The sequence below is a fragment of the Pollachius pollachius genome, assembly GCF_949987615.1.
Source record: "Pollachius pollachius genome assembly, chromosome: 5".
In the NCBI taxonomy this organism is placed as follows: Eukaryota; Metazoa; Chordata; class Actinopteri; order Gadiformes; family Gadidae; genus Pollachius; species Pollachius pollachius.
In genome coordinates this window covers 18,009,713-18,030,404 of record NC_136938.1, presented here as the reverse complement: position 1 = coordinate 18,030,404, position 20,692 = coordinate 18,009,713, and the positions used below count along the sequence as shown (strand labels likewise).

The window sequence follows — 20,692 nt, the reverse complement described above, 5'->3', positions numbered from 1 at the left end:
TCCTCAGTCAACATTGGAATGCATGAACATTTCAGCAAAGTAAATGTTTTTTTTCTCTCTGTGTATAATAAGAAATCTTACATTGATATTTATATTGCACCCTAAGAAAAACACAGGCACGCTATTATGAGCACCGAGGCTTTGGCTCCCAGGGCGCTAGGTGCTGCCTTTGCAGCCGCGCGGCACGGAGAACTTCTGCAGTGGCCGACTGTTGTATTTTAATTGTGTCTAATGAAGAATAATTAACTAATTAAAGGCTTGATAAGCGAGAGGCATAGTAAACAAATAGAGGACATGGGCTGCTAACAATTTGCTTGTCTGTGCACAGGATCGGCAGTGGGGCTCTCACACATACAGCTCTGCAGTAAGAAGGAGAAGTGTACCGGGGCAACGGCCCGAAAAGAAGTGGGCCAACTGTTCTCTCTGTTTTTGTTCACTTCAACCGCTTTTCCATATGCTTGTGAATATGCATGTGGTCAGATTCAAAATGAAATACTTCCCAGCTGGATTTTGGGAAAAAGAGAGTGCACTGTGATATGTTCACCACTGACATTAGCAGGTCCTATTTTTTGAGTAATTGCACAGCTTGAAATGTACTGAGGGGTTTTCATGAAAGCGATTAAAGTCTTATTTTAACAATGTTACAATTATGGGGGGAATATGGAAATACATTTGAGTCGGGTCACAGTCGAATTGACTGGAATAATAGAAAGTGGAGAGAACAGAGGAAAAAGGAGAAGGAAGACATTGTTGGGTCTAAATTATTTCCCGAACAGCAATGTGTTTGGGGAAGGAATCTCTATAAATGAAATCTCCCCCACTCACAATGTCTAATATACTGCAGCATGTCAAATGGCGTGTCACTTTGAAGTCCTGCATTGTGCCAAAATTTCCCTAACAGCCAGTTGTTAGGGAACAGTGCTATCAGCTTTACACATACAGCAAGTATAATCTCTTTTGGCATCATATGCTGGTTGGCACTGATAATCTATAATCCATTCTTCCAGAGATGGTACACAAACACATATTTGTTTCCTAGGATTAAAAGCTTATGAAGGGTGTATGGCATCGGCAATAAGTTACCATTGTGCCAGCTATTACAAACTACTGTGGATATAGAGATTTATAGCCTAACCCAAAAGGCTAATGCCAACCACAGGTGTTTATAACGTCCTGGACACTACAATTTTAAATCGGATCACAGTTTAAAATATTATCAAATTGTTTTTTTTTATCACATTTTTATCATATATCTAACTGTGACGGCTATCCCATTTACAGCACATCAGTAATTATAAAACACAGTTGACACCAGCCACACTCCATTAAGAATACACACATATTTGTATCATTCATCTCCTTGGTTGATTTGTAAAACAACATATTCAGGGACCTTCTCTCAGTTTAACATAGCATTGATTTGCATGTGTTAATGAAACACTTGTACGTTATTTTTCTTACATGTTCACCTCTGCTTACAGCAGGGGGGTTCCTGGTTCACCTGCCAAAGGGGAGGGGCATCTATAGGCACCACTCCAACACCTGAAGAGGGATTGGGGTACGCCAAGTCTGAGGAAAGGGAGGGAGTTTTAACCAGTTGTAGCCTTCGCAGCTAGGTATTCGGTCATTTGCAGTCCTCCCGTTTATGTTTGTGTTGGTATAAAGACCCTGTTTCTAGGTTTCAGTCTAAACACTTTTTCATAGTAAGGCCTATTTTGTTCATCTTAAATTCCAGCTGGATGGGCCAAAGTATTGTTTCACTTTTGTAGTCAAGACTTAGTAGGTTTACCATCCGTTTTGGGAAATAAATCCTTATTTACCTGAGTTCTTGTACCTAACTAGCCTGGGGACCAGAAAAATCTGCGAGCTCATGTATTATTTGCTCTGGCATATGCTTCTGCCCCCCCCTTTCGTTCACACAGTAATCCAGCAGATCTGGCCTGGTTCGGACCAATCACAACTGTTTACCTAATATGGGGCATGTATGATACGATGACTTTACAGAAGAGCGCACTATGCAAGCTCTGTTGAGGACTTTCATAAAAAAAAAAAGATGGCTGCCGCTTATGTGTCACACTTTTAGTTGCCCTGATTCGTTCGCTGTAACCAATGCGTCCAATGGCTTTTTGGTCTGTGTCCATTGAAAACACCCCTTGGAAATCGAAAATGAACTGAGGTTCCAGACTAATATGCATTTGTGAAATGGTCTGGCTATGTTAGGCTAGTAACTAACAGCTTGGTTCCCTCACTAAAATAAATCAATCTAATCAAGGGCATCAAGTTTAAAAAGTAATTTGCATGCTATTAAATAATGTATGACATGCAATACAAAGCAGGGCATGAAACAACATGTGTATTAAAGGTGTATTTGCTAAATACTACACGTCATTAAAGGGAAATGTCACTTAAAATAGGGAGCTAAAGCATTGCAACAGATCACTATAACTGATCAGTTTTTATGGTTGGCCAACAGGACCTTGCAAATATCTTAGCAGGGGCAGGACGATGGAAAAAAAGATGTATAGATGTTATATTGATGTTTTGGTAAAATGACTATGTATAAGCTACTGATAAATGATGTACCATGATGGTGCAGACATGAATATTCCCATTTCTGTGTGACCATTTTATTGAAGACATCTTTAATCTACATCTGATCCTTGAATTAAGTGTTCACCCATACACACTTCCTCGACAAGGTTCATGGGAAATATCATACATTTTTCAGATGGTGTTCAAAACATTTCCGACCAAGGATTGTGTTCAGCATAATACCCAACCAGTGTCAAAGCCCTTTGTAAAGAGGTCTTCAGGAAATGTGAACATGGATTGAAGTTGGGAAACTAACATTTAACATTCTTTGTGGACATGGTGTCTATCTTGGCCAGGTCAAGATAGACACCATGTGTCTATCTTGACCTGGCCAAGATATGGTTGCCTTGATAGCAAGGCAACCATATATATATATATATATATATATATATATATATATATATATGGTTGCCTTGCTATCAATCATATAATTGTTAATTCAAATGTAGCAATGAAAAAACGATTTTGTTTAAACTTTAAAATAATAATGTTGACAGTGGTTTCTGTATTGGTTTTGAAAATCGACTTCACCAATGAAATAGTGATATGGGGAGCATAAATGTTCATCAGGTTGCCTCCCTAACTCACCAGTTTTCTTGGAGTAGTCCAATCAGCAGGCAGTGGGGCAGAAGCCCCCTTTAGGACTTCCTGTTATGAGCTTTGATTTGTGCCTACACATAGTCACAACACAGCATCCATCTCTGAAAGCCACCACCCTCGCATCCATAAACCCTGTGTAGAAAGGAAAATGCCATTTCTGAAAAGAAAAACAACATAATTGACTATACAGTATGCAGAATGAGGTATGAAGGTATTTGCCAGAGAACCATATCTGAGTTATCTTTACAACTCATACTGTTATAAATTGCAAAATTATAATACATCATGTAATAGTAGTCCTACTTCATTTTGTACAATAGTAACAAAGTAGAAAATGTGTTCTTTCATAATAAGCGTTAATTGGTTTTGAAATAGGAAACACAAGATTCTGGAATAGAATGGATTGTAAACATCCTTCTGGTTTCGAACTTGATGATTGTTTTGGTATGGAAACTATGAAAACATTCACTTGTTGAAAAAAACTTTAGTTTCAAGAGTTCATTCATCAACAAGCCAATTTCATTAGCAAATGTACAAAATGCATACAAATGTCAAATTATCGTTGCCTACTTATTTCACAAACTGAAAAGAAAGCAACTACTACATTAAGGCGAACATAGCAACATTTATTTCTAAATAGAGATATTAGTCTGTGGGGTTTTAAACTTGTCATTTCATCAGTTAGTCTTAATCCAAAAGCAGGATAAACAATGAGTAATCATACAATAATCTTGCCCAAACCTGTTAGTTTCCATCTATAAACTACTGCATATCATATTGTACATGCTCCAAATTCACATCATTAGGTTTCATACCAACTGTGCCACAAGGAGGCACTACAACGTTGTTTCACAGATATGTTTCCCGGAGTTGCTCACTTTTGGCCAAATTGAAATCATGGACCTATTAAAGAAGATTGAAATATAAAAGGGTCCAAGCATTTTGCTTTATGGAATTGAATCTGCCTCTTATAGATACATTGATACAAAAAGAAGAGCTATTTCTTTGCCTCAAATTCTTACCTTGACTTCATCCCAACTGACCACATAGATAAACAGAATGTCGCTATAGTTTGTGGAAAGTTATCCTAATCTTTATCTTTATTTGTTCCATTCATTCTAAAAGTAAGCCTATTGGCCTACATCTTCTATGAACGTTCTGTATGCCGCATGTGGCCATGTTTTTTGTTTCCTTTCTAACAAATCGCAGAGCAGTGGCGAAAACAGGTGTAGCCGAGCTGTGGGTCTAGACTGCACTGCCCCCTGCCGGCCGTCCACAGTAAACGCACCTAGAGTGCGCTCACCGTCAATTCGTCAGACCGTCAATTCGTCGAATCCGAGCGGCTGATAACTTCGCACATCTCCGGATGTTCGTTTTATATTTCATGAAAAAAACACTAGGATAAAAGTAACATGTCGATCACAACTTGCCAGAAGGTGACGCTGATATCGTGTTCCGTGCTGTGCGTTTCTCTTTTCCTCCCTAAAATATTTTTATCCAGAGGGAAAAGTGAAATAGGGCAGCCGATCGAGGGTAAGACAGGGCTTATCAGATCATCTTCCATCCATCATCATTATAATGCGCCATCACTGTTGCTTTCGCTGCTGTTGCTGATGTTGTTGTTGATGTCGCCAGATGTTACAAAGTAAGCCAGCCAACCTTTTCATGAAACGACCATGGTATGAAATGTATTCGTCGGTTTCCAAAAACAAATACTTTAAAATAAAATGGTAGTTTAATTTAGAAAACCAGGTTACCACTTGCCATTGAATTTTATGACTTTTTATTGACTGCAGACATACTACTGTAAAGCACACCTGATTAACAATTTAATTCAATGATCATGCAACATTAAAATCATATGTTAGTTGAATACTATTTACTAATCAGGATAAAAGTTGTTATAATAAATACAGACAAAAATAATTCCTGATACTACTATGCCTAACTGCTACAACTGGGCCTAATGCTAATAGGCTAACAGAGATCTGAGTACACTTGATATATGAGTCAACTTGATATGTATCCTGAGTAAACTTGATAGTCTATTGAACCTTGTTTTTAAAGCTTTAATGAATGCCTCAGTCATCCAAAGCGTAGACTACAGTTCATTCAATCATGTATTTGCCAGAGTAAGGCCAGTCCCAACTTAAACAATGGAGCTTTGACGTATGGGCGTATGGGAATCATTCTTGCTCATTTATTTAATACAAAACAAACAAATCAATCCATATCATCAGCTGTGTGTGTGGGGGGGGGGAAAGGGATGTTGTCATGACAACATCCTCTCCTGTCCCCTAGTGGGCCCTGGGTTCTATCCTCCTACGATCCGCCGTCTCTCAGCACCAGAGGATCCTGAGCAGTGGGGGGAGAAGCCCCCCTACATTAAGATCCAGAGTGCTGAAGCCCTGGCCAAAGTGACAGGCAAGGGGAGGGCCAAGAAACAAAACCTGTTTGGTCAAGTCATCCCCATATATGGATTCGGAATTCTACTTTACATACTTTACATCATATATAAGGTGAATTAGTGTTATTTTTCTTTTATTTTGTATTAAGGGTAATAATATATATATATATATTTATTCTTTCCTAATTGACGTTTGAAAAATATTTTTCTGATGTTTCTTTCTTTCTTTCTGTTTGCAGTTGACATGTAAACCTAAAGGGAAGAAAGTGAAATCGGAATACTCTTGTTCTACATTTAGGCGTGATAATATGGGGAGCAAGCTGGGTAAGTGCATCAATGTGAAGAAGATGTGGATCACGCAAAAAACACACTTGTGTTTTAGGGCTTTGTGATAAACAGTTTTACGTAACTTTTTTTCAGATTGAAGGTGTTCTAGGTAAGATTGTCGAGTTGTAAAAAAAGAGCAAGATTTAGTAACTACCAGCGAAGTGTTCCCTCCCTCCCTACGTTTATCCTTCATCGAGAAGTGGTGCATTCACAGAAATTGTCTCATCCCGAGGAGGGCGCAGTCAACAGAGAACAGATATCCTCACAAGGCATTTCCCTCACTAATCGCTGACGGATGACTTTGCCATTTCTAACAAATTACACTCGTACAAAACATCTTATCCAAACCCAATGTGACACGTTTTGATTCAATCACTGTTGAGCCAAGATGTCACATTAAATGAATGTGGCGATGAACTCTGATGTCGCAGTCGTTATAATGAGGCATAATTGTATTCTTTTGAGATTATTAATTTCAGTGAACCTTTTTTCCCACTTGTTTCGGATAACACTTGGTGCCTGTGGGATATTGAATGAGACGCCAATCAGATCTGGAGGACTTTCTTAACACTTTCATAATAATTGGTTTGATGAGTAAAGCTTGCATATTAGGGTGTGTGATTATAGTCACTGGAGACTTGAAAGGCGGGGGAAAATAATTTTTCATTCCTCCTTATATACACAAGAGCCTGCAAGAGGGGGTGAAAGAGATAGAGAGAGAGAGAGAGAGAGAGAGAGCGAGAGAGAGAGAGAGAGAGAGAGAGAGAGAGAGATGTGCTTGAGTAAGTCAGTAACATCACAGTTATTTTCCTCCTTATGTCTCTTAGCAAATGAATATGAGCTGATCAGGCTGCAAGAACAACTGTTGGAGACTGAGAGGGAGATGGAGGAGATTGTCTCTGGGAAGCGATCTGCTTCTGGCAAGTAAGTCATTTTATTTAACAGTCTTATTTTAGGAAACACTGACCAATGCTGCCATTAAGAATGCAATATGTCCGTTTTCATGAAGATTTGGATTTAGTAAGCAAATATGCTCTATATTTTTTTATTTTACTTGAAATGCTCTGATCAATGATGCATAAATGAGCAACTGATTTAATGATTATTTTCATTTATTTGGGCTGCTTGATTTAATTAGTTTGGGTTGTTGACATTTCTTCAGTTTAGAGTACTGCATTCCCATATATATTGTGATGTATGTGACGAGATTGAAGAGTGATCGGTGGCCACTACGGTCACTTCTGCTGAAGGCCTGCAGGGACGAGCAGTTCTTTGGGTTCCAGTTCGGCTGTTGAAAGATTGATTGAGAAATATATTTCTCATTGAACTCAATAAATATATTTCAGTATATTTCCTTGGCAGGTGTCGTACTTATTTGAAATCACCCATAAAGACAACATGCGAGAAGACATTCACAGCACAATTTACATGGCTGTTTTCTGCTTAGAAGCAAGAGCTGGAAGAAGAAGAGTAAGAGGTCAGTGTCCAAGAAGGAGGAGAAGCTTCTGAAGCAGCTGAAACACATCACCCAGGTGATCCAGGAGGGCCGGCTAGAGATCGGCTCCCCGGAGATGGAGGCGGAGGAGGTGCCCTACACGGCCGACTGGGAAGGTCAACACACTGACTACCTGACTCACAGTAGTCCCTGTTCCTAAGAAATGTCTTTAGCAGATACCACCTTGCTCACCTTGTTGATGTGCTGATGCAGGCCAGATGTGAACAGTCGAGGTGTGGCTGGCACAGGACAGAGACAGACAGGGGGTGTGGCAGACACAGGGGGAGAACACTCAGCACAACAGCTGTGGCTATGACACCATCAACATTCACTACAGCGGGGACAACAGGGATAATGGCATAATTTGAAAGAGTGCAAGAGCTGTCCCGAGAAAAGCAGACACATTGCTATTATAACCAGACACAACACACATTTGTACACAAATGTAATCTAAATCATGTTTGGATTAGTGATCGGCAGATCACACCACAAACAAATCAGTGATGGTATTGGCTCCATTTAATACTGACCAGTATTCTTGCACAGCCAGACGATATGAACTTTGCTCATTGGGTCTGGAAGTTCTGCCAAACTTACTTTGCAGCCGGATCCTGGATCCTGTATTTCATAAGTAAACACTATGAACCAATTGCTCCCATTTTCATTCATCATTGAATGTACAGCGTTCAATTAAATCAAATTCCAAAGCAGCGTAAATATTAATGATATAAATTAAGCCACTGTAGAAATGTCCAGAACGGCTGGCCGGTTTCGTCATCATCTAGATCTCTCGGCTGGGTTTGCTGATGGCTGAGGAAGGTTGTTCGGAGCCTAGCCCCCACGTGTGCCCTGTATGAACCATGTATGAACACAAGTCATTATGGGTTCACTAACCAAGCTTCATATGGAGCACAGGGATCCATAAGGAGCAAAGCTGCCCTCCCCTCAGGCGTGTTCCAAGCTAATATCTCAAGTCAAAATCTATAGCCAGCTTGTGAGATTCAGGCTGGCTTCGGGAGGCTACCTGATCGGTGCTTCCCGATATCTCGGGCAGCGTCGTTCGGGTTCACCTGTTGTAATTGTGCGGTTGTGTGGTTTTGTGCTCCATGCTAGGCTACGACGCGGAGACCTACCCAGATCACCCCGAGGGGGCCCGCAAGGACAGCGGCTGTGCCACGGTCATCCTGAAGGTGCCTGAGTTCCCCTTGCCGACTGCCGAGGCTCTGGCCGAGAGGATGGAGCCGGAAGAGGAGGAGATTTTGGATAGGAAGCTACACATCGTCCATGAGGAGGAGGAGGACGAGGACGAGGAGGAGGAGGATGAGGAGGAGAATGACGAGGAGGAGGAAGAGGAAGAGGAGGAGGTAGATTTAGAAATAGAGGAGGAGGAAGATAAGGAAGACGAACAGGAGGAGGATGAGGTGGAGGAAGCAGAGAAAAGGCTTCTGCTCAGCTCTCCTACCCTCCTGCACACTGGAGAAGAAGAGGAGGAGAGGCTGGGCATGGAAGTGAGCGAGGAGATACGGAGGCGAGAGCCGGGTGCAAAGCACATCAGCTTCAGTGACCAACGAGACGTCTTCCGCTACCCCAGAGAGGACCACAACGACAAGGAGAAGGAGAAGGAGACCGTAGCAACGGAGGAGATGGAAGACAACGAGGAGGAGGAGTCGGAGGAAGAGGACGAGGAAGAGGACGAGGAGGAGGAGGAGGAGGAGGAGGGTGAAGGACATGACCCTGCAGAAGAAGAGACAGACGAGGAGGACCCTGTGATGGAGGCGGAGAGCTTGTTGTTCAGCCTGGAGGAGTCTGTAGACCCGGAGGCGGAGGCAGAGGAGCAGAGCGGGGACTACCTGCTGATGCTGGAGGATCCTCTGGGGGGCACAGAGCAGCTGGTCCCGCCAGACCCGGCCCTGGGGCCTGGGATCGCAGGACTCACTGGCTTGAGGAGCAGGAGACCCACATGAACCGGCTTTATCTACACCTCTCCCATATGTCCCCCTCCCTGCCCTAGCTTGGTTTAACTTTATTTCTTAAAGTGTCATATGTTTTTCTTCGCCTCTTCACCTTATCTAAATAAAGGACTCCTTTGGAATCTTCCAAAATGTGGTTTGTTTACATTTTTGTAGACATACGATCGGCCCTAAGCAGTAAAAGGCATGGAAAGTTTAGGCAACGTCAGCAGAATACAGTGTGTATGTTTTCTGAAAGATTAACATATAAGTTGGCGTGAGCTGAATACCTAAAAAACACTCAATAAATATATCTCAAGAGAACTTGATGACCGTTCCAGACTAAATAATAATAACTTTATTTATATTTTTTACAACTTAATAACTTTATTTATATAGCACCTTTCATACAGACTTTGCACTTCAAAGTGCTTTCACAGTTCAGCACAACCGTATCACAATAACATAGGACAACTTGAAAGAAAAAAAATGATCAAGAAGAAGTTCAAAGAGTAGGAAGGAAATTATTAGCAATTGAATACCAGATTAAAAATATATTTTCCGCTGTTGTTTAAAAATGGCTACTGAGTCCAACTTCCAACACAATTTTGTGACCAAAACTTGACTTGCTATGATATCTTTGGCTCCATCTATTGGATGTATGGAATACAATAGTTCCCATAAGATGTTGAGTCAAACGGATATTGGCCACACTATGACACGAGGACAGAACCTCAATCGTAACTTAATGGCAGTGACCATTTTAAAGATGATGAATCTTAAATGTTTAAAATGTACCTATGGCTCTGTCTCTATAGTAGAAAGAATGACGTGTATTGCTTAGACTAAAGGTGTTACTTGCAACAAACAAAACCGCTGAAAGTATCTGTTTGTACGGGAGGACGAAGGTAAATTATGTATGATATTATTATTAATTTAACACACAGAATGATTATTTCACAGTCCCTCCACAAAGCAAAGATACTTCTTACACCAACTTAAGCTTCTGTATGTTTTACCTCTTGTAAAATGAAATGAAGATGTTAACAACTTAAAGCTTGTGTAAAGTTGCTGTTTAGATCAATTTTAGTGGAACATGATGGAATAGCTCAAATGTAAAGAGAGAGTAGATCCTGCTTTGTATTTGTCAACAAATCATGTGCTCTGTTCCTAAATGACTTAATGAGCACATTATATCAATAAATGCAAAGAATAGTCAAATCAATGTACGTTTATTTTGTGATAACTGGATGTATACAAACACTGTATCTTTTACACATTTTACACATTTTACAACAAAATCACTAGAAACACTTATGTAGTGAAGGAACATCTGGTTCCTAGGAATATGTATGAAAAGCAGTCTCTTGCAGGAGTATCAATAATTTGTTTGGAACATTTTAAAATATGACACATTAATTACAAGAATAACACATTGGATTCAAGAGCTCTTTAAAACCCACGGTAACACTTGAGAACATCCGGTGATTGTTTCTATGCTCTTTAACCTTCATTTAGCAAATGATTATATTTAATGATAATAAAATACAAAATACTGTCTTATGTCTGTGAAATTATTTCATCTAACCCATAAAAAGCAAGAGGAGGTTTGTTCAATTAGCTCATATGAAAATCAGTAATCCTTTGCCACATAATCTAGAACATGCTCACAATCAGCTCTATGCTTTGTTCTTGATGGGCCGAGTATAAAATCAATGTGAGACAGAACATGTGGTTAGTATACTAGTCTATATTGACGTTGCAAACATGTATTGGTATAACTGTACTGCTACAACATGGAACTACTTTGTGGGGCAGTAGTCAAACCTTCATCCAAGAGCCTTTTGTGGGCCAGGCTTGAATCTTATCAGAAAAAGAACGCAAAGGTCATTAACTGCAGAGTATAAAGAGTGTTGAGGCTTTTATAATGCAATCTGTAATTCCTAGCTGGCAGGATATTTATCAAAATGAATTCCAATGATCAGAGGTGTTTTTTTTGTTCCTATCTTCCATTTGTTTGCTATCCAAGCCCACACTCAACCTGTTAGTATTGTGCATTAGAAGATTTAATTCACTGATTTAACACCTAACAAGAGTGCTTTTTTTTTAAGTCCGGCTACACGGCCATTTGCTCACTTTAAGCTCAGCTCATTAGTCGTCGAAGGCACAATAATGTTTGCACAGCTATAACTCATCTGCCATAGACTTTAAGGTAAAGTGCACCTTTCATTCAACACAGTACATTCTAAGACAGCGATCGGGGGACACAGTATTTTACACAAGTTCTGTGGAACAGTGCAAGGGGTGAGTTAGGGAGAGGGGAGCGATGGAGAGGGAAAGTGACAGAGAGGGGAGTGAGAGAGAGGGGAGTGAGAGAGAGGGGAGTGAGAGAGATGGGATTGAGGGAGAGGGGCTGGGTTCATCATCCTTCAGGGAACCAACATGTATTGAAGCAAAAGGGAGACAAACTTCCTAGTTCAAATGGTATACAACATTAACATGATGGAATGAGTTTTACTTGCTTATCTTTGTGAAAGACAAAATTTGCTTACTTTTCAACCGGGAAACTTGGAAGCCAAATGTTTTGATACAAGTATTTTAGTTAATTTCTGTCATCATTCAACTTGCTTTGCTAATCATCCACTAATCATTTAATCCATACATCCCATTCATTTATAAATCAAGAGTTTTTCAATAAAATCTTGTATGACATAAGAATATGACACCCTGATCACTTATACAAAATATATTGTATGTCTTTTCTAAAACAAATCTGCATTTGTAAGTGTTTATCTAATTAATTGTATTCTTATTTCTTATGACCAAGTAAGTAAGACTTCATATGTGAATCTTACCTAGAAAGTGTTTGTCATGGATTTTGATCCATTATAGCAAAGGCATTTTTCCTTTTACTGAAAATGACTTTGCTCTGTTCATGTACCAAAAGTACTTTAGTGCGGAGACATATTTGTTTTTACAGATCCACCAAACTATCGATTGAGGTGAAAAGAAGACGGACATAAATAAAACTTGTGCTGAACATAAATACTAAATATCTGACGTGCATGTTATTTTTTTTACAAGTTAGTTGTAACTCAAGGACTGTATGAGCAATATTCATGCTTGAGGAACTGTTTGAACTTTTCTCCTTTTATCGACAGCTGCAGCCTACCTAAAGATTAGATAAATCCCTTTAATTCCATGAAACTGAAGAGAAGGGGAGCGGTTAGTGCTATAATTCACACTGAATGTTACACATAGAGCGAAAGGAAACAAGAAAGAAAATGACAAAGATGTGGTTAGAAAAGACATTGATAGTGGATTACTCGTTGTGCTTGTTCCGTTTTACCGACCAAAATCCTTTCAGACGCTGAGCCACAAACGGCACTCTTATATATATATGTCATAATTCGGTTATTTTTTTCAGCGCACTTCTCAGACCAACCACAAGGGGGCAGAAACTGCAGAACGAACGAGAGCATGATGGGCTCACTCTTGATAATCTTCAAGTCCTTCAGGAGTAGGAAGCTGGATGTGGATGCTGCTACTCACAGGCCAACTTGCTGTCGAAGCTGGAGAGAGCAATGGCAAAGGCTTGCAGGGCACACATCGGGTAGTTATAGTCCATGGTGAAGATATCCTCTGCTACACGGCCAAACTGCATCACGATGTAGTCAGCTGTGAGAGAAAAGAACATCATTACAAATAACTGGACATCCTTTTATAGCAACAAAGTACAAACAGAGATGTGTTCTGCGTTAACTTCAGGAAAACTACAAATTATTCATGAGAACAAGTGACATAACAGCAAAGATAAAGTGGTATACACTGCAGACTGTATATTGTACCAATAACCCAATTACCTTTCGGTGTTATAGGCTACAGTATAAATAATTGATGTATGATAACAACTATAATAATAAGGGTTATTTTAAATCACAATAATTAGTTGCAGCCAAGCTGCCCATGTGTGTGTGTGTGTGTGGGGGGGTGACACCACACCCACTCCAGTGTGAGTGATGAACAGCAGCCAGTATTTTCCAGACACTAACACATACTGGCTCACAAAATGTCCAATTAAAGCCCATTCCTCGTGTCTGTGTGGGATGAGTCCCACATATCATTATTTGTGTACTTCTGGCATATGGAGAATAAATAAAACGTTATCGTGCATATAAATAATCTGTAACTCACGGTCGTTGTCGTGGATGATCTGGAAATTCTTGACGGACGCCTGCGTGACTCTCCCGTGGAAGTTGAGCACGTAGGACTGGGTGTCGTCGTTCCACACAGGAGTCTTGTTGTGCAGCTCGATCACGCTCTCCGTGCTTTTGTTCTGCCAGCGGGCCAGCAGGGACTCATGGTCCTACGGAACCAGAACCCAAAAGCTTTAATGGGGGGAACCCAACCCCCTGCCTCACCCCATCCGGCCCGACCTGGCCACCGCCTGGCCACCGCCTGGCCACCGCCTGGCGCCCCCTGAACCCACCTGACCCCACTTTCAAAATAATAAAAGAAATATATTATTATCAAAACTAATTGTATTTATCCTTTTTTACAGTTATTAAAAACAAATAACTGCACGCTTCAATGTATTTACACACACACACACTCGCTGTCCTATACACCAAAAAAACATAGTGAATATTATATTGTGTACAGTATATAGTATATATGAGGGATACATTGATACAACGTACGTTTCGTGGACGAATTGAGACCCTCTCATGATCCATGTTCATTCCAGGAATGATGACACTCATCTTGCGGGGTCCTTTGAACCCTAGGACATTGGTTTCCTATTTTTGGAAGAAATATGAATGAAATATTCAATGACTGAATGAGGTATGACTTATAAGATATAAATGCTGTTCAAATATATCAATAGGAAATTCAGAAGTTGATGTCACACCTTGCTGTAGAGCTATGGCGAACGCGCCATGTTTAGAGGTTGCAGCCTCGATCGGCCTGTTGGTCAATAGTATGTTACTGCAATAGAGGGGGCTGTAGTTTCAGGACCGTATTTCTAGGACTGCACTTTTAGGACCATACTTCTAGTACACTCGTTTTTTTTAAAGATTGAAATACTTTCTGTCCAAGTAAAGTTTTTAAATGGCTTATTTTTTGAAGGTTTATTTTACCCATATGCTACAGAAACTGCAGCCTCCTCCATAGCAGGAACAAACTCCTATAGGTTGTGTCTCACAAGAGGGCTTGTACATTGCAAAGTTACATTGCAATGACCGCTGCCATTTTGGGAGCATAGGAGCATCCGGTATTAGCATTTATGTTTTGTTGGTCATTGTTTAGTAATTAATTGTGAAATGATTTGTCATTATGAGGAGACATTGTTGTGTTTGAAACTGCCACTAGATTTTTCATGCGACACGTGGCAAAACAAAGACTTCATTAACCTAGGTACCATTATAATTACTTTGATTTATGGTGGTACTACAGCTCTCATGGGTGCTCTAATATTGCCACCAAAAGATTATGCATTCTGATGTACAATCCCTAGGAGACAACCTTCTTTCTATGCCTGTTCATTTGTTAAAAGCCATTTCAATGTTTCTGACGGTAGCACAATATATCACTGGTACCACTCCAGGGCCTGAGAATGGAGACTGACCGTAATTCCACTCTTGCATGCGCTAATAATGAATCTTATTGAGAGGTTTGGATGAAGAAGGTGGCAAGGGGATTGATATCACCAATAGCCTACTAATGCGAATAGATGGGTAGAGTTTGCAGAGTTCCAAACCACAAGTCCTTTCAAGATTGGGTATTTTGGTTGATATTAATACATTTTTGACCTTTTCCGGACAAGATATTTGGCTGGCGTGTAGTGGATACATCCCTCAGTTATATGTTGTGCTTTTATTAAAAATTAAGAAATTCTGTTCTGTCCATTATTTCTATACATTTATTATATTTACTATATTTACGATACATACTTATACTATACTATACTATACTATAATATATTTACTATATATATACTATATAAATATATTTACTATATTTATTATATTTAATACAAAAATATATCTCTTCCTACTTGGCAGACCATAATATAACGTTGACATAGTCAACCCATATTTGGCCGATGAGTTGACACCCTATTGGCAGTCTTACAAATCTCAAGTCTGATAGGAGACAAACTGAAATCTGGGTGAACGGGACGTTTCATTCTCTTTCACTGTAAGCGTGTAATTGGAGAACACAAACTTGGCCAGGAGTGGTCAAATGTAAAAAGAAAAGGTGCCTGTATAGATTTCAAATCAACACAAGGCAGGTTGGCCACTATAGAAGTAAACTAATTATAATCCCTCAATTGAATTTTCTTTTTGAGAATATCTCCATAACGAAATAGCAAACAAGGCGTAACCCTTGTAGTTGTTGGTTTCCGGCCAAGGCTCTGTGCCATCTTCCCCCGGTAGTTCTGCTGTCACATAGTGGGAGTGCTGAATCCCAGATAACATTAGTGCTTAGTGCATTAGGGATGTTTGAGTGTCACAGGAGAGACACTAACTATGATGTCATGGTATGGACAAATGACCAAATGAACGACTGTCCCTTATGTGAGGACAGAAGTTTGCCAGAAAGTCATCTAGTTTCAGGCCCCTCATTATGGAAGATGCTTAAAAACAAGAGACTATGGGAAAGCGTCTCTCTGACACGATATAAGTCCATGGTGAAAGATGGGACTGAACGCTTCAGTGTGTAAAATAATGTTTTCTAATGTGATGTTGATTGTTGTTTACTGTATGCTTTATCTATTTTATTGTATTCTGCTGCTGTCTTGGCCAGGTCACCCGTGTAAAATAAATGCTAAACCTGCATGTGCATGTGTACGTTTCCCCATTAGCAGCCTCAATTGGCCTGAATTGTAGCTAAATAGTAGTAGTTAGTAGCCCTATTATTTTCAGTGTTCTAAGATTTTCCCATCGTGTATAGTTGGGGCCAAATTGGACGACAACAGAGCTATTTATATATAAAGATTCCCTGGATAGTTTGACTGGTGGATGGGTACATTATATTCTTGAGAAGCTTCACATAAATTATTCTGATTAGTTCTTTAATGGAGTGAAGAAAAGTTCCACAGTGCAGGTTTAAATATCAATAACACAAACAAGGTTAAATAAAAAAATACTAATGGTTGAACCCGACTCACATAGCAGATGGCAGCCAGCTCCTGGCGCAGGTTGGTGGCTTCCAAGCTGGTTGTGCTCTTGCCAGGGTTCAGACCGCTGTCGTAAACAGTGAACTTGGTCCCCATGAGGTTGGACCTGGCCAGGAGGAAACAAGAACGACGACAAAGAGAAAATCACACACAGTAACAGCAACAGCAGCAGCACTTACGTATGTGTTTGAGAGCAACAAAGGCAGATAGAGCAAGAGGGAGAATGTAAAGAGACAGAGGAGAAGAGAGGGAGTGAAAGGAAGAGTGAGAGGGAGGGAGAGAAGGAGAGTGAGTGGGAGAGAAAGGTAGAGGGAGAGTGATAGAGAGAGGGAGAGTAAAGTATGTGGGGAAATACATTGGGAAGGAGAGGAAGAGGGAGGGGGGATACAGAGAGAGAATGTACCACTATTAGATATTAAAGAGGCTCCTAGTTCCAAAAGACAGTGTGAAGTGACATTCTAAGTCGCCAGAACATTAGGCTCACGGCTCATTTAGCTCATTTATCCCAGTAATAGATATATTATTGCAGCATGATCTTTCTTAGCGCTAAACTAGATTGCAGTCTACCCTTATCATTTATTCTGAGGACCTTTAAACCATTATTGCCAAAATATTACTGTTGAATATCAGTTGTGATTTTACCTTGTCAAACTAGCTCACTAATTGCAAGCTATTCATGAAAAAGTTCCCCTCCAATGTGCAATTAAGGAGAACCAATGTGGAGTGTTTCTATGACATCAGCAAGCGTTATTTTTGCACCGCCGTAAGAATCCTCAGTTACGGTCATGTTGTGCTCTGTTTGGGTTTGTCTGTGTTCATTCCCCAGATTGATGCCCTTCCCCCTCCTTCCTGCAACTCTAGCAATCAGGCAATTGAGTGCACCTGTGCCCGGCAGAGTGTGATGTATAGACAGTTTTACAGGGCCAGTGGGCCGTCCTGCAGTCAGCGTGCTGCGTGGGTGAAACCTAGTGAATGAAGTGCTGTGTTTTGTGATATTTCTTGGGACAGGTAGAATGAGCTACTTTGGTTATATGGTGTTTGGTTGTAGTTTGGTCTACAACCAAACCAGGTGTCGTTTCGTTGTGTTCTCTTCCCCATTTGAGAAAGTGATGCTTTGATATCTTAATTCATTGAATTAACCTTTTGCCTCTAACCTCTTTGTCCCACAGAAAAACTATATTCTTTGTTTCTCCTCTTATCCCCCTGGGAACTAATTGGGGTCGTAATTGGGGTCGTAATACACCATAAAGTCGCGTTTGACATAATCACTTGTTTTGTCTCCCAACTTTCATCAGTTCTTCAGTTATAAACAGGTTTCAAATCAATGAGACTTTGTTTGCAAACCATCTCAACCAGACTTTAAACTGTTGGCTTTGTGTGCAGTGTAATGGTAGAGGCTGAATGTTAATAGCCTGAGATTCTACTTTGTTTCACTTTGTAATTTAGTCTGATGTTTCTTCTGTCTGAGCCGCTGGCGGGCGGGGATTGCTTCTACTTAAACCAATCACTAAGCGGATACCGATTCCAAGTAACGTGAGCTGATATTTATTTTAAAAATAGCTTTTGAAGTCCCGCCTACAAGATGCTGATTGGCTTGATAATAATTAAAGCTGAATATCACTCAGGAAACTGACTCCAGACTGTGGATTACAGAGTATTTGTTCAAAGTGGGCAGGGTTTGAGGGGATGAAACCAGGCCAGTATGTTAATGAGGCAGTTCAGCACGTCGCTTGCATTGTGGATGGCAGGGAGCCATGTTTGGTTCATGTCTCCGAGGGCTTGGAACAAGATACTAAAGCAGACATGATAACATTGTATGATTAACTTAATATCTACAAGTATGAAGCCGTCCTGATGTAGACTAGAAAGGACACAAAGCCATGTACATAACAAACTCTATTTTCCAGTATTCAGATTATAATTATTAAATTGCCATTCATTAAATTACCCATCATATTTATTTTACCTTTATTTAACCAGAGAAGAAGGAAAAAAAGTAATTGAGACTAGAAATATTTTTTTCGGGAGTGCTCTGGCCAAGGCAGGCAGGAGCAATACATAGAGTTTTCATCAACCTTCAATTTAAACTCAAAGTAAATAATTATCACTCATCCATTTATTTTTGAAACCACGTGTTCAACTAGACCTGCATGAGGTCTCGAACACAGATACTAAAACATACACACACATACACGCATGCGCACACTGAATGTGTAGGAACACACAAACATGTTTACAGTTTATATACATGCATACATACAGTGCGTACATGGTGTGTGTTCCTTGATGCGTAGACAGACTAACTGTGTCCCAGCATGGTGTGTTCATGACCTTATTGAACTCCTCATTCCCCCCATGGCTGCAAATCAAATCTAGCTGAAAACATGTTCTCCCTCAGCCTCCTGGACATTCAGGCGTAAGCATTAAACCAATTACTGTCTCTCCAGAGAGACACGACAGTCAACAAAACCAAATTGATACTCAGTATCTTTCTGGGGTCGCATGAAATTGATACTTATGTAACGTTTTGTTCCCAGTGTATGAGAAAAGGATCTGCTTCTGACTAAGATAACAAGGTGTGGGAACCTGATGTTCCCATATCTGAAGGTTTTAACGTTATACATTTGGCTCATTTGTTTTTGTACAGTATATACATGATACATGGGGTAACTTAACTCGCTGTCTGAAGCAACCTTCAAGCAGCACAGATCCTATAGATTGCCATCAGAAAATGAACCCAGTTCTGTGGATTACTGTCGATGGGAAATAAAAACAAGCGCTGAGGCCTCACCTCAGCTTGCCGATGAAGCTTTCTCCCCCTCGAGACAGATCCGTGGGGTCAATGGAAATTAGGTAATTAGATGTTTTACTCTTTTTTCTCTTCCTGCCGGCTAACAGGAACACCTAGAGCAAGCCCATCCAAGAGACAGATTAGTGTGCAATTATAAAATTCATAGCAGTTCCTCAAAAAAATACTATGGAACTGTAATAACATGTGATGGATGAATGAACTGGTTGAATGATCAACTGATTAATTGATTAATTGATCATTCATCGATCCATCATTTCATTGAGCCACTCATTCATCGATTCATTGATCAATCCATCCATTGATCAATTGATTCATCGATTCATTGATCAATCCATCCATTGATCAATTGAGTCATCGATTCATTGATCAATCCATCATCGATCAATTGATTCATCGATTCATTGATGAACCCATCGATTGATTCATTAATTAACCTAATCATTGATTGGCTGGAGAGTGGATTCATGGATTGCCGGTCTCTCACCCTCTTGCCGTCCTCCCTCTCTAGGTGGAGGTAGTAGGTGGGGTACATGCCTCTGTCCATCCCCTTCTTATCCCTGGTGATGCGGCACTTCACTCTCACACCCTGGGGGGCCGGGCGCAGGGAGAACTCCTCGAGGTCATCCACGTCCACGCAGGGCTCTCCGGCCGGGGGGGTGGAAACGGACGCCGCCTCCTGCAGGACAAGTCAAACCAATTTCCTGAGTACAGCCCTTCAATTTCAGCCAGGCCTCCGTCTTAACCCTGAAGCCCAAGCACACAGGCGGGTTGGGACAGACGCGAAGCCGGCCAATAAATACAACCCTGCTACATTCATCCCAGATATATATGTGTACTTGGCTCCGTTATGACGATATATAACAATATATCCTTTTTGGGTCAAGCTACAAATTTGAAGTGTAATTTGCGATCAATGTGATTTAGGCTGAAAGAGACAAGGTGTAAGATTTGTGCATGCATAAATCACTTTTAATTCCGAATCCATAAATAGGTTTTAGTTTAATTTAAAAAATTACAACTTTCCAGGCTCTCTCAGTTGTGCCGAACAGCCTGTGGGCAGATTAGTATTAGATTAGAATCTGGGAGGTTTTGTCAGGAAAAAAGAAGGAAATCATGTCTTACTGCGGAAAATGTCTGTTCTTTCTTAACTTTTTAATTAATTAAATAATTTATCAAACATTTATTCATGATTGTCAATGATTGCTCTTGTCTAGAGTTAGGATTAGGGTTAGGCTCACACTCCAGTACTCTGAATGCACAAGCTTGAGGAGCCCGATATTTCACCTACCAGTCAGAGGGGACAGTAATGAAAAGGTATTTCAGATTC

The 20,692-nt window shown here is 40.4% G+C and overlaps 2 protein-coding genes across 2 annotated transcripts in view; one reads left to right on the top strand and one right to left on the bottom strand.

The window, feature by feature from the left end:
• Window positions 1-4,604: 4,604 nt before the first annotated feature.
• ric3a (RIC3 acetylcholine receptor chaperone a) lies at window positions 4,605-9,385 on the top strand (the record flags this gene model as incomplete). Its single annotated transcript, XM_079736494.1, has 7 exons — window positions 4,605-4,725; window positions 5,494-5,711; window positions 5,839-5,923; window positions 6,754-6,850; window positions 7,374-7,537; window positions 8,535-9,049; window positions 9,098-9,385. The coding sequence occupies 7 exons, from the start codon at window positions 4,605-4,607 to the stop codon at window positions 9,383-9,385; spliced, it is 1,488 nt and encodes a 495-aa protein (XP_079592620.1).
• A 3,529-nt stretch (window positions 9,386-12,914) lies between these two features.
• tub (TUB bipartite transcription factor) overlaps window positions 12,915-20,692 on the bottom strand; it is a gene marked incomplete at both ends in the record, with an annotated part of 16,173 nt that continues 8,395 nt past the window's right edge. The window contains 6 exons of the mRNA XM_079736667.1: window positions 12,915-13,048; window positions 13,565-13,736; window positions 14,071-14,169; window positions 16,545-16,659; window positions 19,345-19,457; window positions 19,850-20,041. Coding sequence (XP_079592793.1) covers window positions 12,915-13,048; window positions 13,565-13,736; window positions 14,071-14,169; window positions 16,545-16,659; window positions 19,345-19,457; window positions 19,850-20,041 — 825 coding nt within the window. The remainder of the gene's footprint in view (window positions 13,049-13,564; window positions 13,737-14,070; window positions 14,170-16,544; window positions 16,660-19,344; window positions 19,458-19,849; window positions 20,042-20,692) is intronic.